The sequence below is a fragment of the Larimichthys crocea genome, chromosome II (genome assembly GCF_000972845.2).
Source record: "Larimichthys crocea isolate SSNF chromosome II, L_crocea_2.0, whole genome shotgun sequence".
Classification (NCBI taxonomy): domain Eukaryota; kingdom Metazoa; phylum Chordata; class Actinopteri; family Sciaenidae; genus Larimichthys; species Larimichthys crocea.
Genome location: NC_040012.1, coordinates 10,892,713 through 10,918,360, shown reverse-complemented (window position 1 = coordinate 10,918,360; position 25,648 = coordinate 10,892,713). Strand labels below are relative to the sequence as shown.

At 38.0% G+C, this 25,648-nt stretch overlaps 1 protein-coding gene across 1 annotated transcript in view; it reads right to left on the bottom strand.

Moving 5' to 3' along the window:
* LOC104917697 (corticotropin-releasing factor receptor 2) overlaps positions 1-25,109 on the bottom strand; it is a 31,932-nt gene extending 6,823 nt beyond the window's left edge. Inside the window, exons 1-7 of the mRNA XM_010729216.3 lie at positions 25,065-25,109; positions 23,451-23,953; positions 23,211-23,330; positions 5,460-5,545; positions 4,805-4,911; positions 3,592-3,709; positions 3,306-3,459 (exon numbers count right to left, since the gene is read on the bottom strand). Coding sequence (XP_010727518.1) covers positions 3,306-3,459; positions 3,592-3,709; positions 4,805-4,911; positions 5,460-5,545; positions 23,211-23,330; positions 23,451-23,571 — 706 coding nt within the window. The 5' untranslated portion in view covers positions 23,572-23,953; positions 25,065-25,109. The remainder of the gene's footprint in view (positions 1-3,305; positions 3,460-3,591; positions 3,710-4,804; positions 4,912-5,459; positions 5,546-23,210; positions 23,331-23,450; positions 23,954-25,064) is intronic.
* Positions 25,110-25,648: the final 539 nt, after the last annotated feature.

The window sequence follows — 25,648 nt, the reverse complement described above, 5'->3', positions numbered from 1 at the left end:
CTCACAGGGATCTAGCAGAGAAATAATGATATCTACATGTAACTGAAAAACAAATGTTGTTGTGTAATTGCTACTGGTCTTCTCAGACCTGGAGGGACGCTGGTCGCTCAACGTTGCCCCAGTGAAGAGTACACTTTAAGAAATACTTAACGATTTAGATAACTGACTTAACTAGGTCAGTTAATCAGAGAAAAAATGAGTGGATGAAGACTTTTATTTGGCATTTCAAAAATAAAGTCAAAATGTTGAGAAAAAAGGCAAACTTTTAGGACATGGGTTAGGTTTAGTGTTTTTTGTTGAGGCTATAGTGGGTGGTGTTTCTAATATTGTGGTATGTAAATGGAGTGGCCAGAATATTAACTCTCAATATATAATGCAGTCCAGTTCAACACCTCAACTAACAACCCCAATAATAAACATAGAGTTAAATGAATGCCTCTCTCACAGTGTCAATACAAACTGAACATTATGTCAGCAGTTATTTTGACAAGAATGGCAGAATTTATAGCAGAGCTTACCTTAAATCGTACACACGTATCTAATGAATACTCAAAAGCTAGTGGTGTGATTTATTCTCAAAGTTTATTCTCACCATAAACAAAAAAACATAAATCCTCTTTATTGTTACGCCTTGCGCTAATACTCATCGTACTAAATGGATGCCATATGTATGAAATCATATAAATCAAAACATATTTTAATTATTTTAGAAAAGCAGCACCTATGTTAAATTCTCCATCCATCACTTGGGCGCACCACAGCTCTTTCTACTGAATACTGACCACATCTGATCTACAGTGAGATCAACAGTGATCTGTCAAATCAGCACAAGTGTTCTAGTTGCTGTCATAGTGGCATGTTTTGAGGAGAGGATGTCTGCATGCTTGCCTCAAGGGATTTTATTTTTATCAAGTCTGACTTTAAAAAGAAAAAGAGTGCTTGAATTGTCTGTGATAAAATAAAACCGTTTGAACTCGCCGTGCTGTCACCGTCTCTGAAAAACAAAAGTCTTAAGTAGTTTCTATGCAATGGAGATTTATTTTCCACTTTTTAATCGCATGGCTTTGTTTTCACGTGAATGCAGTCTGTGTTTCATAGCTTCTACTTATCGTATTGTATAGACACTGTGGTGTATCATAACCTTTTTGCTGTTTTTCCTTACATTCTAATGTAAGAAAGAAAAGAAATCATTTGGGATCATCACACTGCTACCCCAAAGCTGGGGACTGCAGTACAAGGAAAGTCTCTTCCTTTAAACAAGCAGTTCAGTCCTGACTTTCTCACCCTGCCAGCAAGCCGACAAGCTAATTGAGCAAAACATCTTCCAGCTAAAATCATTAGTGAGTACAGAAATCAGATGTGTTAGCATCGCAGTGACAGAAAGCAGACCCGACATAGTGAAGTTTTGTAAGTACTTAGACAAAGTAGATCAGATGTTTCATACGGGTGAAACGATCAGAAGAAATGACCTTTAATGGAGCTGAAAAAATACAGGTCTGAACCTATTTCAATCTCAGCTAACACCAGACCTCTGGTGGAAGACAGATTTAATCTGCCCCACTTTAATCATTTCCTAATGACTTGTAATGAAACATCTCTCAAGACTTATATCACTGACACAAGAAGAAATATAATCTCTTTCCACCAGGCAGCAGTCGTAAAAATTAAAGAACAGGTAAATTTGTGCAGATTATATTTCATTCTTAAACTTATTCATGTATATGTATGTTATAGTCCATACACTGCCTGTTTCTACTTTTTCTTGCTGACTGTACTGCATTCTTTTCACAGGACAAATATCATAAATGAATAAAATGAATTACATTTAAGATAAAAAATGTTATTTTTAATGAAAATTCAGCCTGTGGGGTTTGTTGCTGCATAGATACATTGGGTTAAAACAAAAACCAAGTTTAATCTACACCTGCAGGAATGCTTGGTGAATTTCAGGAACTGACGAGTTGACCTTTCTCAAAAAGGAAAACCACACTGATAATCTAATCATCATAATAATCACATTAGATCATTAAAACAAGATTGATATGAGTGATATCTGCCTTTGGTTACTTCCCGATCATGTCATCCACATGTCATTACTAATCATATGTTATCTGCTCTTCAGCTAGTTAATCTATTTATTAATTTATTCAGTTGTTCTTAAAGCTTGGCTGTGTGACCTACATTAAGTACAGTATGTATGTATGTATGTATCAGGGAAGCATACAAGCATGTTTCCATGTGCATTTTTATGCTTTTCAGAATAGCTTACTGTAACTCAAGGTGAGCGTAGATAATTTATGTGGTCATGGCCGGCCATCTACTACAAACTCATTCTATCACTGGATGTCAAGCACACACACAAAAACAGACATTTTCCACACTTCACTGCATTTCTGCACTCTTATGAAATCAAAGCCTTATCTTGAAGCACTAAAAGGTCTCCAGCTGCTTCACTCGCTGACCAGACTTCACTTCTGCAAATGTCTACTTTGAATTGGAGAGAAATGTCATACGATAGCGTGGTCCAGCTGACTCACAATCTGATTTTTATTTAAAACAGTGGAGAAAATCTGCTCTGACTGCCTGAGCAATAAATGAAATTCTGAAACCTTTCTGTGCAAACAGCAAGATATCAACACAAATGTTAGCACCTATTCAAGACCAAAACAAGACCAAGACGAAAATGTATCAAGACTAAGACAAAAACTTTGTGGGGTTGAGACCAAGTCAAGACGAAGATCAGACAGCATATAGCCTACTTATGTAGTTAACATTCCTCAAATCTCGTTGGGGAAGGTGGTCCCAGCCATCTCAGAGTAAGTTTTTTTTTTTTTTTTTGGATGCTGTTTTGCTGATGGACTTCATCCAGTCATAGTAAGACTGATTTTGAGTACTACAACACTGCATCTATTAGGTCAATACATTTACATTATCCCGTGACATGATTAAAAGGTCCAGAACACTCATTGAATGGACCTTGTGGTGCAATTTTCAAGGAAAAGACGGACTATTTGAAAGCAAACTATAAATTTCCACTTCCATAACAACTGAGAAAAAAGACACCATCGATCGTGTGACTGAAAGCTCTTGAATAACAGACCTTGAGATGAAATTGTTCTGTCAACTACTGTTTCCTACTATTGAAACCAATTTACAATCCAATCGAGTTAAACTGTGGCTGAAATTTGATTTTGTGGCCTGTGCAACACAGTGCATAAAAGTAAACACTTCATCCTTTAGAAATACTGTTAGTGTGAAGCACGGTGTGCTGCACAACACACAGTGGTCAACAGGAGAATACTCACACCAGCCGATGAAAAGGAAGACCCACTTTCGGAGCTTATCAGTTGAGTAAGTCATTACAATGGCTGTGTGAAGGTAACATCCTTCAACAAACATCCAGAAAAAGTTTGTCACCACAAAGTAGTTGTATATTGTTGTGATTAATCGACACCAGGGCTGAAAGAGAATTTGAAACACAAAGGTTAAGTACTTTTCTTGATAAAAAACTGTTCATAGCTCATCTTCTGAAGGCTTTATATAAGGAACATATTGTGTGGAGTGCACAGTACGGTGAATCGACACTGTTACCTCATTGCTTTCATGGATATTGTGGTCAATCAACTGAAGTAAAAACCACATAACATTCCTCAGTATGAAGGTGGTGATCAAGTTCCAGTGGATGATGTTTCGAAGACATCGTATACTCCTGTAACACAGGCCAAATGAAAAACACATTTCATTACCGTGCTTTTATAGAGGCAGTACAGTTTTAATAGAGCAAGATAGTTCTAATAATGCTAGTGTGGACATATTGTCTTTTTATTATCTGTAAGCAAGTTGTGCAAGTCGTGTCACAGATAGAGGCTCCAATAGTACATGCACACTGCACTCAAAGCTTTTTTTTTGTTTTGTTTAGACATTTGTATTGCTCAAAAATAAATTTCACAAGGTTCAAAACTATGCTGAATTCACAATTAGCAGTTCCTTTCTGTATTCGTGAGCGTGCAGACAACAGCCAATGAATTACTTTGATAATGATGAAAACTTAAAACGTGATGATTTTCAGGCAAATTATGGCAGATCAAACGACTTCCTTCTGTGACTTATAAGCACATTTGAGGAGGTTTGTTCACAACAGACATCAGAGATACTGATATCCACATATGCAAAGAGTTTGTGTCAAACTGACTCTAAAATCATGTCTCTGTAATTAGATTTGACTGAGTTATGACCGAATTTGGTTTTTAAAGACTCCTGTGCTATACTGCAGATACGGTGTGCCATGCTTTAAACAGCTGCTAAAAGATAAATAACTTCATTTGTCAGGTTTATAAAAGACAGTTGAAGGTTCAGAAGACGGTCAGGTCCTATCCTGCCAAGAATAAACGTCTGTGAGGGAAACACTGAGCAGTTGTAGAATGCCTCATGAAACCTAACGAGATTTAATGTCAGCTATTTCTACTACTTTGGTTTCAACTGAAAGAAATCAATATTTGCCTTCGGAAGCTCACATCAATCAAACCATAGTGAACAACCCAGCTGAGGCTGTTTAGTATCTGCCCTGTTCTGTCATAGCAGCCGTAGGTGGTTGTGTGTGTGCGCGTTTAAACCAGGACATGAAAAGAGGTACGCCTGCTTAGAAAGGCGTGTTATGAAATACACATTCTGTCTTTCTTAGCCTGAGTACTCCAACTGAGGCAAGCCGCAGACTTCTATTCATTTGACATAATTTCCCTGATTGTCTTCCATGAGGTCTCATGCATACAGTACACTTTTAGATGGGTGCTATTTCTGTACTTGCCTTAAGCACAAGAAGAGAATGAAGGCCACGACTAGAGCTCCCACGGAGATACAGTGGCCTAGGTAGTTGATGATCAGCGCTATTTTATAATGCATTGGGTATTTTCTCTGCAAAGACAACATGTGAATTACTACTTTAATGTAACTCCAGAAGAGATCAAAGAGAAGAGATGAGGAATACATGAATATATGAACAGAATGGTTCATTGTTTTGAGGTTTAACTCAAGAGAAGGCAAATGTCATTGACACACTCCAGATGTCAGACTTAAAATTGTCTGAGAAAATAGAGCAAGACCCAGAAATACACACAATCAGGAGAAATGATGTGAGGTAATCAGGCCAAAATCTCCTCACATTCATCAGTCTTACAGTTTGGCCCTCTGCCTTTGTTTGTATGAACACTGATAAGAGTATACTTATGTATTAAGTCATCTGGAAATAATTGTTTAGCACTTTTACTGCATTAGATAGAAAATAGAAAATCCAGTTCAATAAGCATTAAGCAATTTAAACACATTCGCTTTACTACATCTGATTAACTCTCCCTGTGTGCTAATGATGAGAAACTGTGATGAGCATTTATCAAAGATAACAGATTGCTCGCAGAATGAAAAACATAGCAGGATTGCTCCTGCTCCTGCGAGACCACACTAACCTTCTCCTCCAAAATGGGCTCACAACTGGAGTAATTGCTCTTCAACGCCCACGTCCCATTATCCATGCATTCCCTGTAAGCACTCCCTGCAAGAAAAGAGTTAGGAGCACAGTTGAGAAAACAATAAAATTGTTGCATCGTTGCAAACATCACTGACGTTTTCAGATACTTGTTGAACTGGATTTGTTCGTTCATCTGTATTCAACGTCAGACACCGAATTGAGTAGAGTCGCTATTAGTGCAAGCCAGTTGTTTCTTGTGGTAAGGTTATAGTGAAATGTTTGCCAAGAAGGCAAGCTAAACCATCCTTGTAATTTCTTCAGAGCTCAGTTCAAATTTGACTGCTTCTATCTATGAGTCGTACGCAGAATACAAATTCAGCAATACATTTTTTTTTTTATTCATGGAAATGCAAAGCCTCTTACTCTGTCAGTTTATTTGCATATCTTTTAAAACCTGCTTTCCGCAATCAACTTTGAACTGAATTTTTCATTTTGCAGCTCCTCACCTCACATCTCTTTGACACTGAAAGACATATAAAGAGAAGGGCGGAAACAGAGCAGCAATATATCTCTGAAGTTTATTTTCTTCTATCCTATTATGGCAAGACACTTATAGTAATAATTTCAAGCACTCTTCTACCAAGATATACATCATTCATTTGGCTTTTTTATTTCTGTGCATGAAAACTCGCATTAATCGTGATTTTGCTGCCGTCAGAAGCTACAATTGTCTGAGTCATACCGTTTTCAGAAAAGCATTAAAAATAATAGATTCGTTTTCATAATGTTCATAATGTGTCTCAGGGCTCAAAAAAGGTTCATAATTCTTTTTCCCCCCCGTTGGGGATTAGCACTTTAGACAAATCTCACACAGGTGTGGACTGCAATGTTTATATTCCCTTATCCTGACTCAATGATTCATGTCGGCACCAACACAATGCGGAAGTGAGGAAACATTAGAAATGCCTACAGAGACTCCTAAGGCGGTGGCAGCAGCAGAGTAAGATCCTTTGCATTCAAATTAATGTTACGTAATGTCACATTTGTATTTTGGGGAGCAGAGAGAAGAAAACAGCTTGTGGGTGAGACATTAGAGAAGTAGAAGAAGATCCTTTAAAATGGGATCATAATGCTTAATTTTGACACTCGCTGTATTATCACCAGACAATACTTTGTAGTGTTCTTGAAGGGAAAATCTCAGTTTTTCAGCCGTTTCAATAAGGGCTGTTCATCGCAGTGGTAAATCAAATGCGGTTAAATCACTGAAGCACTTGAATGACTGGAACGTGAATCCCCTGAGACGTGGTAAAACAGTCAATTGCAATACACTCTGAAGCACACTGTGGTTGTTTGCTTGACTTTGTGAAGAAACTGCCTCAACATGCTTATTGATCAGTTGTCATGTGGCATTTAGAGAGTTCTTGTTCTGTCTAAGCAACCGTGACATGGCAGCTAATGTCTCAGAATCAGAATCAGAAATACTTTATTAATCGCCGCAGGGAAATTATGTAATGCATGATGTGAACATAAACTAATCACTAACCATGACAAATGGTATTAGCTATAGCCATTATGATATGAAGTTATTTTGGTGCATGCTGAGTAACAAGGAAAAATGGAAATCCTTGTACATTGCAATGCAGTTCAATGCAGTCAGAGAGGTGCTGATTCAACTGTATGGTAATTTTCAAACCTGCTTCTGTTGTTATATTGTGCTGAATACAATCCAGTGCAATACAGCAACATATATACAGTAACAACATCTTTTGCACAATAATGGGATTTATTATAGAGATTTACATTGTCCTCTTTGTGTGTGCTGTATATGTATCAAAATGTTAATAAATCTCTTCCAAATGTGTGTAAGCAAATGTCACTTCCTCCTCCCAACAGAATTATTAAAAGAAATCTGTGCAGACAAACAATCACAAGCATTTTGTGTCATTGCAACTGTTCTGGGGACACTATGCATGACAGAATCAACAGGACACTGGAAATGCTTCATGTCATCAACGGCTAAAATCCCTCCAGTCAGGTAGGTCTGCAACATCTGAAGTGACAGCCTCAGAGTGTGGATGTTATCTGCCACTCTAATGATTTAGTGTTGCCAATGATCTCTTTTACATTTACACCTTTATTTTCAAAACACGATGCAGAGACACTATTTTTATCCTCACATATTATATCTGCAAACAAACTCATGAAAACTAATATAGCACCTTAAAGTTGTCTTAGCTAATATTAAAGTGCAAAGTGCTTTCCGGATCAAAGTTCCCAGTACTCTCCAGGCAAATATCACACTGTGTTTGTGAAACATGCAGTGATGGTGCAGAAATAGAGGAAGGGGAGCAGGTTGTGAGTTTTGTCCCTGTGAGCTCTTTCACTGATGCACGACTAATACAAGGCACTGGTGCAGGGAGAGCACATTTCTGACTAACCATCTGTGCATTTCGCATCATGACGCCATTCCCCTCACATTTGTCTTTACAGTACATTTACACAGTTAAATAATAAAGATGACTCAGTCACTCTTGAGTTGAGTCATGTGAAGGTGTTATAACAATGCCGCAAATAACAACACAGGACCACACCGTGTGTGAAGATGCATAAAGAGACAAAGGAAATGTGTAATTCCCACCTGGTTTGCCCACCTCCTCCGCTCGCCACCCTGCCAACTTTCTTTTCTTTTCTTGGATGCACAAATATGTCTGTGCAAACAAACATCATACTGTTCAAGGATTAGAAGATCGGAAGCTTATTTGTTGAGATAAATGAGGAGGAAGTGCTTTGAATCACATAAATTTAGGGCGTTTTGGTTTGTGAAGTGTTTCTTCATTTATGAAAGGTTTCAGTTATTAATTATGAAATAAATTAGTAATACATTCTCAGAACTAATCTGGAGGACAAGCCAAATATTCTGTGTCTTCCCTGCTGCTGAGCTTTATCATTTGTCTTTTAGCTCATTGTATCTGTGCTACCAACCATGGGACCTGCAACAACGCCACAGTACAACACTTTTCACTTAAAGGTTGTGTAAGCCTGCCTTTCTTTGCCTGGTGTTTGATTGCTCTGTGCTTTGGTTTGTCATCTGTCTCTTTAGTTCTGTGTTACTTCTGAGCCAGTACGACAGCTTTTTGATTGATGGACACAGAACAAAAAAAAAAAATAAGAAAAGTAAAAGAAATGTCTGCTGCGCCTCCTCAGTGCTCCAAGCTCTTGCTCCCTCACAGCTTATTACAAATTACCCACTTGTTTCAGTTGCTTTGTGAAATAGTCAATAGAGCTGTAGCTTTCTACTAGGATGAGTTTCGAATTGCAGTAAAGATGAAAGGCTATAATAACTCAAAGTTGAGTGATCGAAACAGCTCATGCGAGCCTCACACCTGAGCCAGTTACAGCTGCATTTCCTTCAAGCCATTTGAAATTTCATTTCATGAGTCTGGGACAGAGTGAACTAGGCCATATCATAACGGCAGTGGAATCTCAAAGCTCATTGTGGTTTGATATTTCATTTAAGCAGCAAGAACTAGAGCAAATTTGCCATGTCCTAAACACAGACATCCGAGGGCAAGTAAGGATATCAAGTCCAGTCCAGAGGATGCAAACACAATATGACAACATACTGTCAAAAATCAGGATGATGGGAAAGTATCTTAGATATTTATTTAATAATAAATAATGATATGACAATTATTCTAGTGAAAATGTATTAAATAATGTAGTTATCATGAATATTTAACCATTTTATTAAACTGGGCCACATTTCCCAGATGCATTTTATGGCTAAGACGATCGAAAATTCTTCTCTTATAAGGTGTTTCCCAAAAGCACCGTGACTCAAGATTAGAAATGATCATAGATTGACAAGTGCCTCACGCATAACAGTAAACTGTTACACTTCCTGGTGGGTAAAACATTGCAATTGATTTCCAGACGGTGCTTAGGAGCATTCACCATGTCATCAAGGGGGGATCACACACCAACTTAGTACAGAGCAGAGACCCAGCAGGGATAAGAGAGATTAGCCTGGGCTTTGTCACGACCCAGAAAGCAATTTTAGATGGCTGTACTGTACCCATTTGTTGAATAAGAATGTCTCAGGCTGTAGAAAGAACTACATGCTTCATTGATTTCTTCAATTTTCATTGATCATTTTTAAATCTATGCTTTCATCATGACCACTGATGCTCTCTGTTAGTAAGTAGCAAAGAATAACATCTGCCTTGAACCTCTGCTAAATCTTTCCCTAAGTTCATTCGAGCCAGGAATGAATCATACAAGTAGCAGGTTGAAAGCTTTGACATCTGAATAGACATTAAAAGGGAACTCCATCAACTTCACACATCAAAAACTGTTTTATTCTCAAGAAAGTACGATTGCACATGAAAAAAGAAGGAGTACTCGAAATGTGATGGCACAGACAATGTCACTTGAATAAGTTGGGCCTGAAGACGACAAGTTAATACAAGAAAATGAGAAAAAAATAATAATCTGGGGGTGTGGAGTTGTGCTCGTCATCTCTGCTTGAGGGTATCACATTAACTGCCAGTGCCATAACACTGTCTGTGGTCACGTTGCATTGTAGTTAATGAAGGTGCCAGTTGTTATCTTGTTAGAGTAGCATACAGATAAAAATATATTACAATATAGGACTTTAGGGGCTCTGTATGTTGCCATGATATTTTATATGTAACCTTATATGTAACCTTGACTATTAATTAGGTGGAATGACAACAATGGAAAGTATTTTCCAGGATGAGTTATTCAGCAAAACTATTTATCTCATTGTGTGAGCTGTGAACTGTGTGTAGTAATTACTAGTTTTAGGGTTATTGGGGTATTATCTACAGTGTTAGTCCAGTTCTTATCATTTAAAATGCATCTTCTCTCTTTCATGTGTTTCAGTGTCCCTTGTCCTTCTTGTCTCAGATGGAAAAGTGTGCTTTTCAAAGGGCAAATAGGAACATTGGAAATCTAGCTTATCGTCTATCTAGAAAAGGAATGGCCTAAATTATGATTGCCCCAAAACATAACAGAACACACAAAGCGCTCCCTCTGTGCAGTATAATGGAAAAGTCAAACAGTCTATCTGTAGAGAAATAATCTGAGTGCCTCCAGCTTTCAAAAATGTGAATATATATGTGAATCAGATGACCTGTGGTTCGGATCATAAAGCGTTAAGTTTCCATTGAGTCTCACCTGTCAACACTAACATGCCACCATCACAACATTAAAATGTTACTATTCCCAAGCCCTAGATTGACCCAAGTTTGATCAAACACAACGTGGCAGCTAAACCACAAAATAAAATAAAATAAATAATAATACCGACCTTGTCATATTCGCTCTGTTATACGTTTTGTCAGAGGTGCTGATCCTTTTTAAAGCAAAACAAAGTCCCTGGTTCTCTGGCATTATCAGCACAAGCTCAAAAAATGACTGGATTACTTAATGTACGTCTTTGAGAGGTTTATCCTGAGGAGGCACTGAAAGCCAAGACTATGGCAGCTCACAAGTCATTCATAAATCACAAAGTAATTAAACTCATTCCACTGGGTAAAAGCTTTCAGGTGCTATTGTTCCAATTTAACTGTGATGACTCTTTTATATATACAGATGAAGATTTGACTGTTAACGTTGGCAGTAATTAGCACTTCATTGCTTTAAAGGAAAGCCTATTAACTTGTCCAGTATTATTATTATTTTTAAAAAATCTGTTTGTTTTCAGGGATTAGTTATGCATCTAATTATGGCTTCTGAATTGCTAAAGGAAAAGTAGGTCATTGCATTAGGCTGCATATGAAATAAATGTATAAAACTATAAAACTATATACAAAATGTAAAAAGAAATCAAATACATGTTTGACAAACTGTACTGAATGTCTTTGTTTAGTCATCTGTTCCCTCTGTGGCATTTTGACACACACTCATGGCTTCTATAAAGGGAACAGCCCAAGGGGAGGAATCGCTCTAAAGAAACGCACTCAAGCTTTTTTTCTGTGTCATGCACATTTGTAGCTTGTGAAGAAATGACATATTTTTTTACTGGAAATCAGACACCCACTTCTCCTGTACATGCTTCTTGTAGTTTAAATTACATCTTGGGAACATAACTAGCGTGAGTGTGGGTTTTAGTCAGAGACAAAAAAGACTAGAATTCATCTACAATGTACACATATTTGTATTTTTGTAATCAACATTAGTTTTTATTGCGATTTGCTTATCTATTCTGTATTCATGACATCTATTGCATGCCTGGTCATCCCTGAAGAGAGATCCTTGTTGGTCTTCATGGTTTTCCTTTTTCTGCCTGTTTTTTTTCCCTTATATAAATCGTAAAAGGACAGAGTGTACAGATTGTAAAGCCCCTTTGCGTATTTAACTTGTGATTCTGCTCTATATAAATAAAACTGACTTGACTCGAATTAAGTGCATGGAAGCTACCAGAATAGAAACCCTACTGTGTTACTGTTTTCTCAGAGTTGCTGTAAGCCTCTGTATCATGCTCTTTTTCCAAAGCCTGACAGTTGAGAAGGCACTGGAATATGTGGCCCTAAAAATGCCGCAGCAGGTTTAAAGTAAGTAGGGAATTCTTCAGACACCTGGAGCACCCTCATGGACCACCAAACCACACAAGCTTTGGTCAAACCTCCACTGAGCTAATCAACAAAAGACATATGGGGTCAGTCTAAACGCTTTGGCTGCTTGCCGAACCAACCTGGTACAACCATCCTTCACAGATTGGCAGCAAATTAGAAAAAAGAAAGAAAGCCGGCATGGACAAACCAAACACTGGCTCTCGACTGGACTTGGACACTTTTTTCGCAAGTTTAGTGGACACTGTAGTGTCGTAGAACATAGATACTGGACTTTTAATTTATTTTCCAGTTTCCTTGCCAATTCTTCAAGGAGGAAACTTATCTGTTGAAGAGAGGTTTCGTATAAAAAAATGACCATAGAGAGAGCTCCCGATAAGAGATAATAACAGCTCATTGAGCCATACTCTTTTGAGGAGGCAGTACACATAATGGGAGGAGGTCTGAATGTAAATGCAGTTGGTTTGAAGTGTGAAAAACAAAGAGAAAGCTGCTGATAAAAATATAAAAAGTCACCTTGGCCTATTTCCATACATTGAGCTATTCAGTTACTCCATCTGCATCATGGAAAGTCATGCTGCTTTGGCTGTAATCAGTGCATAGGTAATCACTTGGATTAATTTGTTACAGAGAATCTGATGATTATGAGCCAAGATCTGAAAGAATAAGGAGCAACTGGTGGTGAGTGCATTATCTGCTCATAATAGATTGATTTCAGAGTGATACGTGACATGCAGTTTGCAGTTTTGTAAGAGGCGAAGAAACCAAGGGAACAATTAGCTTTTAATGTTTAACCCTCATATTTTAATACCAGGCTACTGGTGTGAAAATATGTATTAGTCAAGTCACGAATAAACTGATCAAGCAGAACAAGAAATTCTGCCAGAGCAGCTACGTGGAGAAGCCAGCTGACAGGTAGAAACAGCTCAATCTCACACACACACACACACACACACACACACACACACACACACACACACACACAGTGTTAACGTTTTCTTACTCCTGAAATCAGATTTTACGGCAATAAGACACCTGCAAAGTCCTAACTTTATAATGGTAATCTCTGTATTTTAAACTAGAAACAGCTTTAAGATAAGTAACAGTACCCCAAAAAAGCTTTTAAATTCTTTAATCTAGGGAAGCATACATTTTTTATTCCCCAGATATGGGACTCTTACGTCACCCAACAATCTTTGCAAATGGAAATACTAAAAAAAAAAAAGTCTAAATCATCCAAGCATAAAATATGTTAATAACTGATGGCTTCATTACAGACCAGGGATTACATGCATCAGCGCTAAAGTAAAAGCTTATTCTGAAATGCATTATGCATGAGCTAAGTATGTAATTACTTGTGATGATCATATGAACATACACATTAACAATAAGCCTGTGCATTTCCTCTGTTTTCCACTTTGGTTAAATCGATGTTAAAAGCATTTGGGCCCTGTCGACCACTTTGGTCTGTGCAATATCTCAACAACTTTTATTACATTTAATACAGACAATCAGCGTCATATCAGATGGCATATCAGACTTTCACATAACTATAAAAACAGTAAAACAAATACACATGCAAATCTAAAATGGAGTGCAGTAAGAATTGGAGGCTCTAAAAAGTGGCTTTTATTCATGACAACAATAAATGTAAACTGATATAAATTTCAGTATATTTTTGAAATCATATAAGATATATAAATATTCACTGTCAGTGTGGTAAATAGCTGAATGACGCTGTGACTCTCAGTTTCAATATAAGCAGTCTAAGCCCACTGTGCTGGGTTATTGATCCACTTGGATAAGGGAAGACTGAAGAATCATGACTGCTGACCATTCATCATTATCACTGATGCACAGTTACCGGCAAGGTAGGAAAGTGATTGCTAAACATAGAGGAGGCTCAAGTTACGGAATATATATCTAAACATAGCAACCATTACCACCTAAAAATAGGCATGTTAACAGTGTTTTTGTGAGTACGTTAGCCTTAATGTTGGCATTAAGTCTTCGCAGAGCAGCAAGCGACAGACTCTTTTCACTATATGTGATCATCAGAGCATGTCAGACTTCAGTGGCAAACTGCAAAGTCTCCGACAGACTTTGTCTTTTCAAATCAGCATCTCATCAATAAAACAAGTGGAAAAAACACTTATTTTGTCCTTGTTCTTGTCGGAGTGATGTTTAATATTTTCTGAAGGACATGGAACAACCCAACTGTCTGTGTCATATGGCAACCTGATCCCGGGGAGAGGCTATTTCAAGGGACAAAGAGAGTAACTTTGTGAAAATTATGCCCAAAAAATAAATAAAAAATTTGAACGGATCTTGACGTTGGATGTGGAGGTTACCGAACATCTTTGTGAGATTTCCATTTCATCTCTGCTAAGGGCATTTTATGTCTACCATGTCAATTGCGTAGATGGGACTGAATTATATTTCCCCTGTGAGGAGAGAAGCGAATGAACTTGGCACTCTTACACAAGACGATTCATTGAATTTCAAACACGAAATGGGAAGCAGCACGATATATGCTTCACATAAGTTTTAATGTATTACTTGCTTATGCCCTATGGCGAGGTTGTGTAGTCATTAGAAATATCTAGGAATCTAAATACCCCCTCTGGTAAAACATTAATGAACCTGAAAGGATAATTTTTGAGCTTCCAGACAGAGGCAAATTCAGATGTCTAATGGCGTGATTATTTTCAAAAAGGGAATTTAAAGGGAAAATAAAGCTAAGCTTTCTAAGCAGAATTTAAAGGAAGGTGACAAGTTTTGTTTGGGTTTTAGAGTCAGTCGACTGGAGCTGCTGGCCTAGCTGAAGCACATAATATAGGGACATTTAAGGAGAGGATTTTTTTTCATATTATTCAAATCATATTTTGATGGCTATTTATTCCTGTATCATTATTTATAATGGATAAATGTTTTTGTATTTCAAAGTTCCAATATGTGCATAAGTTCAACAGTAGGGAACTCTAGGGCATTTGTGCAGATTATTTTCTTTTACAATCTATTTGGTCCATAAAGTGTCAGAAAATAGCTAAAAATGTCCATTATACTCTTACAAAGCTCAAGTTGACTTTATTAAACCCCAAAGTATTCAGCTGAACGTGAGAAGACTGAGGAAACAAACACATATTCTCCAAATCTGAGAAGATAGAACCAGAGATGTTTTTGAATTTGAAGAGTCTACAGCCATACTCACCAAGCAATCATGCTCACAAAGATAAAGTGAAAATGCTGATTTGAGGTGGTAATGTTTACCATGTCCATCACCTAACTTCAGCGTGTTAGACTGCTAACATGCTATCATTCTCACTAAACACAAGTTAGAGCTGTGGCTGATGATAATATCTGTAGCTTTTCAGGTATTTGGTCATTATTTAAGGTAATAGAAGACTGAAGTTCCCATATGTCAACAACAACAACAACCTGTTTCATTGCAATCGATCCAATACCCAAAACTATAACTGAGAATACATTAGGATACATTGTCTGTGTGTTTCTTGTCAATCCATCCAGTCGATTTGTCACAATGGCAACCAAACACCAAACCTCTAAACACCATAAATATCTGTACAAAATGTCATAACAAGACATCCAAGAGTTACAGAAAATGTTTCAGTCGCAACTTAAGTACAGTACTAGGCCAACCAACATACATAGAGTCATGCTGCTAGAATCAATTTTAAAAAAGTAAAATGATAAATGAATTATTAATATTGTTGAAGAGTTAAGGTCCTTCAATGTGCAGTTTGATAACTTCATCATCATATTTTTCACTAAGAGAAAGACAAGTAATCTCACTGTACATGTCTCATGAGTATCACACCATGAAGAATAGCAAAGAAAAGGGAGTTTAGGTGACTGTGAGGCTTTTGATTATCAGGAAACTGATATCTCTGAATCACTGAATCTCTCTCTTAAAAAGCATTGAGCTTTGACCGCTGAAGCAGGCCAACAGAGGAGGGGCTGCTTGGTAATCTTCTAATCACAGCTGGGTCTCTTAAGCTTTCTTTTTTCTTTTTCTTTTTTTCTTCATGCCCTCATGACACATTAGAAATAATTAAAATTGAAGGTCATAGATTCAAACGTTTGCCCGCATGTTTGCTGTCAAAGTCTCACACCTCGCAGCTGTACTTTAGTCAGCTGGTGAGAGGAAATGAGCAAAAGGCTGTGCGCTACAAATATGTAGCCCTGAGGGGAAACTAACAAGCTAAACATAGTGGATAGCGTGTTTAGATGATAAAAACATTATGCTACATTACACAGCTAAAAAGCATGTATAAGCTGTCACATTTTATAAGCACTTCATAAAGGGCCGTTGTAGTAGGTCCCTGCAATAACAAACAACGCTTTTGATTCAATTTAAAACAGATCAGTTGTAAATTTTTCACTGTCAGAAATCATTTCATACTTGCTGTTGCACTGGATTATACGCACTGACAGATGGACTCATGAGGAGGAGGTTGAATGAGTCCACATGTTGTTACTGAATGTTTAGGCTGCTTATGGTCTCAATGCTACAAGTCGAGTTTTTAAAAAAATAAAAAAAATTTAAACCAAGACGTTGATTTTTCTTTAACTTTAACTGAGCACCTTGAGCATCGTGAAACTCCACTGAGGAAAAGACCGGATGGAGTCTTTTCAACTCAAAAACTGACTTTCGCATCAACTACGAATTGTGTGTCGTGCTTTTGCCGGCAGGTGCAGATAAGAGAAAGGAGTCAGGTGTAAATGACAAGATAGTCGCAGCACAGCAGGGGTTTGCAATATGATCAATACCACTGAGACCACAGTTATATCTGCTAACAGGTGGTGAGATTTTAGGCACTCTTAACAAGCAAGCTGGTCTCCCCTTTGGGATTTAAAGTGTGAAAACGGCAATTTGGACCGGAGGTAGAATTAATACAAAACACCAGAATGTGTGTAAAAAAATGTGGGTAATTATTTATAAAATACCACAAAATATTTATTGATGATGGACGCTCCATTGCATAATTATTCTTTGCAAGAGAAATATGTACAATCTCATACTCAACAATAGTAAAGATGTATGGTGGCATAAGAATGTCAGTACTCGTCAGTGGTGAGTGCAGCCAAGCAGTCAGGAGAGCCTGGTGTTGATTGGACCCCCCAGGGCGACTTGGTGTGCAGTGGCTAGTGAAATGTTTGCTACATATGCTGACCTGAATTTGCTGACTGACTAACCTCTTCCCCAGTCTCACCGCTGAAAAGTGGATCAAATGTTTTAAGGGGCTAGATTCACAGCAGGAGAGGTACTTTACAGAGGTCTTTGGTGCAATGATTGGACTCAGCAAAGAAAAACAGCGCGAGTGTGGCAGCGAGAAGTGCGTGGTTCTCGGCATGCGAAACTATACGTGAGAAGTTAATTGCTTCAAAGTGTCTAAAATAAGACGTTGTGTGGTTTGGACATCTCAAACCAATAAATACAATTTTGAATCTGCACTTTGCAGGCTTGTATTTGCGTTTTTTATTATAGAAATATGGATTTTATATTACTCAGGCCATGACAGAAGCAAAGCATTATTATGCTCATTTAGACTGTCATACAACTGTAGCGTTAAACAATGGTGAATTTGAATTTTAAGGTTATCCTGCCGATGAACTGTTTTGACAAGTAGAAGGATTTACACTGCTTAGGTAAATATCCTTAACTTCTTAAATTGGTTACACAGTCACTTTTACAATATTTGTGCCCTCAGATCTGTCTTCTACTGTATGTTAAACAATTTTAATGAGAGATTCATCCTTCAAATAAAGCATCTAAATCATTGCAGCTGGTATGTTTCTTTTTTGGGAGAAGATGGCTGTTTTATGCAGGTTTTTGGTGCTTTCTTCTACACAAAAACACACAAATACTCCGAATTATCTTAAAAAAGCATCACCTCTGAACTTCCAGAGCTCAAACATTATGGCGAGAAAGCAAACCATTTTCATGTTTGATGATGACGCCTGTTTCTGTTTATTCACCGCTCTGTTTCAGTTTTATGTTTGCCTCCCAACGACTAGGCAATGTTACACTGGCTAATCTCTGAATTAAAATGAAGCATCAAGCTGGCATTCACAACATGCAACGCTGCAGCAGCTCTGCTCTTCTTTCCGAACCTGATGCACACCACGCTGCTGATACGTCGGACTTTATTAGAATCCTGATAAGAGAATCAATAAAGTTCTATTGTATAAACAGCGATCCTGACTTTGAACTGTGTTGACTAGAAAGGTACACTATGTGCTGGCAGGATGTCAGTGAAAATGAACAGAGACACACAGGGATGGGGTGAGGTTACCAAAGGACAAAACATGATTCACTGAATAATTACACTAACGCTCCGAGAGTCCGAACAGAGAAAGAGCAGATATGGCTTGAAAAACTGACAAGTCTGTGTTGATATAATTCATCTCTACCGCTGTGAAAATCATGTCTTGCCTGAGGCTTGACAGAAAGCACATCATATACTAGTGACAAAGCAGAGACAATGAATGAGTTAAAGCCACATGAAACAACACTCGCAACACCCCCAACTGTGGTGATGTGATGTGGTGATGTGCATTTCATGTAAACCAGAGAACTGAATAAAATAAAAATAAACGACAACGATACACAGGAAGGTTTAAAAATGCATAAACCTCTTAAACCACTCTGCAGAGACATTAATATTTATATATGCTTGAAGGAATGGAAAGGAATTTATAGCCTCTTACCTGTTAAGTCTGGGAAACCTCTGATTTCTGTGAGAGAATTGTAACATTTTGCTGACATTTAACTTACTCGGCCGTTCATTTTTAAAGTACTACAGAAAACCTACAAGGTTACACACAGCATACTGCATTTACATCCCCACGGGGGCACATCCTTAAAATATAACATTAGTCCATCCTGTGTCATGCTTCTCTAATATGCAGGCCTGTAGCATTAAATGTTTATCTCTCAGACGTCCCAAGGAGGCAAATGGAGGAGAATCTATTGTTAGTCCCATAGGTCAGATTCTGTATGTGACCAGAGATAAGAGACTTATACATATAGTCGGGCTTACTTTGCAAAACAGTGTGCTGTAGCGTCACATCAAATTGATTTTCCAATTCTACTTTTTTTCTGACTGTGTGTGTGAAGGCACTGTGTTAATTAACACCTGCTCGTGTGATGTTCGGACCTACTTCTATTCTTAGTATGACCTATTTTGTGATTTAAATTTTCTATTTATTCTTCGCTGCAAATGGGTGCAGTGATGTGAAAGATAATCACCTCTCCATTGTTCAGGACCCATGTCACTTTGCTGTTAAAACATGCAGCATCCAGTGACTTATCAATTATGCAATTATGAGCTTTGTAAAGGCATCGCTGCTGTTTAACATGAACCTATTTAACACATCAATTGATTTACTTGTATTAATATATTCACCCCAACTAGAGTGCATTTAGCAGACTGGATGCTATTAACTTCATATAAATGTTTTTAATTGCCGATATTTAACTGGAATTAGAGTCAAAAAGAATGTGAGTAGTCTGCCTTGGTAACATGCTTGTGAAGGTCTACTGACAGCCTTTGTGTTTTCATATTGAATATTCACTTGTGGTTAAAGGTCAACAGGTCGTCAAGGTGCGATGTGACACTGCAGCATACAGTACATGAAAGAAATCTACACATAACATTAAACACACATAGAAATGAGCCAACAGGTGTATTTGTATAAAATTGTATAATAAATATTCCTTTAACATGAACTCTGCTTCCTCATTGGACCTACCTCACCTACCTAACATTCATCATTTCAACATTTCATCCAGGTATTTGTCCCTACTGTATAGATGTTCAGAGCCGAGCAATGGAGGATGAGACTGGATGCTGTTAATAAATAAATAAATAAATAAATAAATAAATAAATAAATAAATAAAAAGTAAAAAGTCCTGTATCTCACACAAATGGCACAAATATCTGATCCATAAAATTGCATGCTTAAAGCAAAGCATGCAATGTTTAAGCACATCATTCTGCAGTCCCATCAGGCCCTCGGGCAAAACACCATGCGCATATACTGTACTGTACATTGTGACCATAATCTACAGAGACTCTAATGCTCTTTCATATGATTAAATGGCATGAGTCCCATACAACAAATCCTCACCAACTTTCCTATTAAAAGTTCTTATGTTATCCTATGTTATTTCATTTTATATTATTTCATATATGACAACTGATCACAGACACCTAACCACCATAGTGATTCTGATAGTGGTTCTGATAGAAAATCCCAGGATCCAAAAGTCTATTATCTTCCTGTACAGTGGGCCTTGAGGGAGGGAAACAGCTGAAATTCCTAAGATGCTGAATTCAAACAAGCTGTAAAATGCTTATTTCTATATGGCCGCAAAGAAGACAAACTGTAAAATTTCCTCATATTGGTTTTTGTCTGGAACCAATTTCATAATGTGCTCTCATGCTGTGTCACACTGAGGAAATGCAAGCATGTGACAAATCAACACCAGTACAGTGATAAATTGGCACTTTTAATAGTACATTTTGTTGATGGTGGGCGCAAGAATAAAAAAAATCTGCACCATGTGCTCTCGGAGAGATTCCTGACACTTGTCATGCCACCTCATTTTTGTTAAAGGAGTATTTTTCCTTTAATCCTTGTTTGATTTGCCCAACATGATAAAACATCAGAAGTGCTGGATGATTTAAGGAATGATGAAAAGTGATGCCATCCACCCTCTCTGTCTCCTAATTACAGAGAGAGTGCAGGGGCAGAGGGGTTGTTTGGTCTGCCTGACTCATTGATCCTGTCTGATTGAGGTTTGTCTAAGCTAGAATCTTTGGCCCCGACCATCGCTCTGAAATATCATCAGCCTAACTGTGCTGGGTACTGATAAATCCATGGCACTGTTCATGGTGCAGAAGCAGAAGACAGATTTTTAATTGCACCTTTTTCTCTCAGTCCCATCCTTCAGTTTCATCTTGGACCTATAATATTCTCGAAGCTACATCATATAAATACTCAATTCTACACAATATTGTAGTCTATTTACCATGTAGAGTGGTGTCGCATTGATGATCAAGGTGACAAGTAACGCTTTGTAGTCATGAAAGAGGGAGAGGATTATAGAGACACGCTGCTGCCTATCATATTCCTATAATATTTCTATGATCATTCATATCTGTGCTACTGTAAATAGAACCAGACAAACCTCCTCTGTAACAGAATATTGTAGGGCAGACATGACTACAGATATAGAGAGTTTTTACGGTATGGTTAGGGTTGGGAGTAGGGTTATTGTTAGGGGTTTGCATTAGGGTTAGGGCCACCACGCTGTGTTGCAAATGGACGAACCACCAACTGAGCAGGAGGCAACAGCATTAAGGAAATTATCACCTCCAACAAACACAAAATGCCACTATACTCCAGTGTATTTCACAGTTTTATTATATGATTGGAAGATCAGTTTTTCAATCACTGCAATCTCTTCCTCAGCCTGTCCAAAATAATTTATCGATCCGCTGAGGGTGTCAATAAACTAAAGTATACGTCAAAGAGGATGTCGGCACATGTAATTGCAACTTTACACACGAGCGGATCAAACCACCATGCATGTCCAACTAATACGACACCAGAAGAGCAAAGGGTGAATCAATGCATTAAGAGGTGACTATAGAGAGCACTGTGTGTGTGTGTGTGTGTGTGTGTGTGTGTGTGTGTGTGTTGTAGGAGCTAAGGATGGGGGGTAGGGAGTTATGACGCTGCACCTGAGCCTGTTACAGAGATAACAGCTGTGTTAAATGAAAAATTCAGCCTCTCCTCCGACACTTTTGCACTGTCACCCTGAAGGCCCTTTTTAGACACAACACGACATGCTTTGAAACCCATCATTTTCAAAACACCAGCGCTTGCGAGGTGATGGGCGACTGCAGCGCGAATCACATTGTGTCTGAAAGGGCCATTACGCCTCTGTGCATCATAGGAGTTATTTTCAGCTGTTATGTTGTGAAATTAATGCTGCAATTAATTTCAACAACTTTATCAGTCTCATGATTAACGCTGGTGTTACATAACGTGATAGTGTTTGTGTGGTAGAGAGCTGTGATATGCAGTTTGGAATTACTCAACCTTTTCAAGCCAGCAAATAAAAAAAGAAATCTCTTCAGCATGTTAAAATTAAGTTGAACAGACAGCTACAGTACAGACTTTGGCTGCAACTTGAAGTTAAGATTTGAAGACATGAGGCTAATTAGAATAGAAAAAGCTGCACACTGACTCCAAACCGCAACTATTTCATCAGGTCACAACCGCAACCGAGCTGATGGGCTCTGTGGTGACAGGTGTGGTTATGGCCCAGCTGCAATGTCATAAATGCAGCCATCTGAAATTGTTGTGGTCTAGATTCTGCAAGACACATATGATAGGAGGAGACCTCGTGAACTCAACTCTGGTGGCCAGAAAATGGTGCTGCCTGGCTGACAGTCTTGTACGTTGCAGAATGATGATAGCAGACTGCGATGCATTCTGGTCTGCTGAAGCTGTTGTTCAAGATTAATTAGATTAAATCTGTTCTGTCATTATCTGTGCTTGACTTTCTTCTTTTTTTCTTTCTTCATATTTTTCAAACATCACTGCAAATTCACACTAAACTGACAGTGCTCTTTACCACTTTTTCTATATTTCTCTCTTTTGAACTTCAAATATTTGACCATGACGTCACATTGTCCAAGTGTGACCAGCAGGTATCTGACGAAACAATAACAACAGAAGAGACTGATCATAAAGCAATCATCAATCAGTCAAAGTTTCAATCATTTTGGGTATATTTGTCCTTTAATGTTCTGTTCTGCAGCTGTTCCAGTGACATAAGGTGCAATATCATTGAGATTCACTGTGATCACTGCTTTACGTCAGAACACACTGAAGAAATCACCCAATGTGACATGAAAAAGTGTCTCATCCACACTGCACTCAGACCCGTTAAGTTACTGGATTTGTTTGCTGAATGTGTTTGCTGATATTATAACTGAACTTAACACATCTGGCTGTTTTTATAATTTTTTTCATAAATGACAAACCAATTATTTACAAAATCATTAAATCAAAATCAATGCATGATACAGAACTTTTTCCGTCATATTCTTACTCGTTGTGTTGTACTTCACCCCGTTGATGTACTCAGGGCAGGGTCTCTCTACAATACTCCCGGTGCTGCTCCGCGGCCAGCAGGTTCCAATCTCATCGGTTGTGGCATTGCAATATAAACCTTAGAAGAAAAAAAAGAAATAAAGTAAAACAAACAAACAAAAAAAAAAGAAGGCGGATAGTTTCCCTTATCCAAAACGCAACACCTCTCAATATTCAACATAAAAATGAAGCATCTTACCATCAGTGCTCAGCAATGACAATGACGCGTTTTCCAAAAAAGTATCTTGGAAAGCATCTATCAAACTACAGTTTAAGTCCATGAGCTCCCCAAATATGATCTGATAAATAGTAGCATCCATGGTGCGAGCCGCCGCTTTAAAAAAAATAATGCGAGATTAATTCCAAGTCCGGGAGGAGACGGACACACTGAGCCCAGCGGTGTTCATGGGCTTGTGAATCGGAGCAACAGTAATGACAAGTAGAGAGCACAGTGGTCCTGCTGGGATCCGCGTGCCTGGACCAATCACAGCCGCGCATCCTCTCATCCATCCACGTGCTACCGTAACCCGGTGAAAGACAGCCGACATGCAGAACTGACCGGAGCTCAGGGTTTGTCACTGACGCTTCACACCTGCCACCCACCTGTCGTGATTTTCTATGCAGCATTCCGAAGTGAAAGTAAGAGATATTCACAATAATAAATACACATAGTCCATACCTGTTGATGCCTGTGGGTGTAGCCTGAATGTATACAGAAGACAGAAGTGACACTGAATCAGCTGATGTGCAAAGTACAAAGTAGTAGTATGACAAGTTTATACAAAATAAATGGTTGATACATTTCTTCATAAATGTATTTATTAAAGTTTTATTTGGGTGGTTGAAAGTTAAAAGGTATATAATAAAAATGTCTGTGATTCTGTCATCCAGGTTATGAGATATCATAAGAAAGTGGGCTAGAGAGTTGGTGGATGGAGGTGTAGCATATTCATCTTTCATGCAAGACAAATGGCCTTTTTTTATGAAAATGTTTTTATTATTAATCCATAAAGAAAATGTGGCTCTGGCTTTGACAAGTCCTCATGCACAACAAAATACTGTGTAGACCTATAATGTAACCTCTCTGGCTAAAGTCTAGGACAAAACCCTCAAAGGCGAAGCCTCCATTGCAGTTATGAAATACAAACAAAATAATTTACTGCACACCATTTCTTTTCCAATGGACCAAAGCCTGATTTTACACTTAAGTGACAATAGCTCTGGAAATAATGAGAGTTCCTAAAAGATGGCTTTCCCCTTAACATTACAGTCCTATTTGTGCATTTTCAAATGTGAAAGTAATTGACCTTTATTAAATTACCATGTAGTTCACTACTCCTAACACTTAACATTTTCTAAAATGTAAATTACAAAAAGGTTGAGAGACGCTTCTTTCTAAGGGCTGTGCTCACTTGAGAGCGGGTTTAGCAGGGTGTACAGTTTGGCTTAAGAGCTTCAGTTTGTGTTACATGAAAACTGTGCAGTGGAAAGCAACGCATACAGTAAGTGGATCAGACATCTGTGGTCTAATCAGAAAATGAATCATTAACAAAGTGACCTTTACTCACATCTCCTGTTATTTCTGTCTTTTTCCACTAATAAGCAAACCAAAAATGTTCTTAAATCAGCTGATAAAACTACTTCTTGAAGTAACCTGCCCATTTGTTCTGTTTAAATGAAGAACTAAAGATTTAAATAGGAAACTGCATGTAAAGTTTTAAATGATAGTTCCAAAAACTTTAAATCTGTCCAATGAAAAATGTCTAGACTAGACATTCGCCTCCTAACTGACTCTAATATCTTGGCTGTTTACCTGTTAAATTTGAGAGATGACCTTTTCACCAGCATGAGGCTTTCTCTCTGAGCTCCTTAAGCTTCCACATGAAGCACTCAATCTCATTTTACCACCCTGTGCTTTCCGATCACGTAGTCATAGATCTGTAACACACAGTGCTAAGTCCACCATCTGAATGTTGACTTGACTGTGTGATGAACAATGTTAATAATTGCCCCCGCTAATAATAGAACACCAAAAAGTTAATTCATTCTCCCGCAGCGCCCCCTCTGAGCTGCACTGACTCTTGTGATGGAAGGGCAGAGGCTTGTTTACAATCTGATGGTGAAAGAATCCAATGTTAAAAGAATATTTCTAGATTATTTTATTATGTTGTTGCATTATGTATTGTATGTAATATGTAACACGTATGACCTTAAATCCTTCACATGCTTCACCTGGAGACATTTGGTGAAACAATCGAATAATCATTATCATAATGACGGTGATAAACATTATGTCCATCTGGATTCTGATGCTGAATGTCTCTTTGCTTCACAGATGATACGTGGCTTCTTTATGTTTTATTGCATACGCACAAAGATTCAAAATTAGTTCAAAGC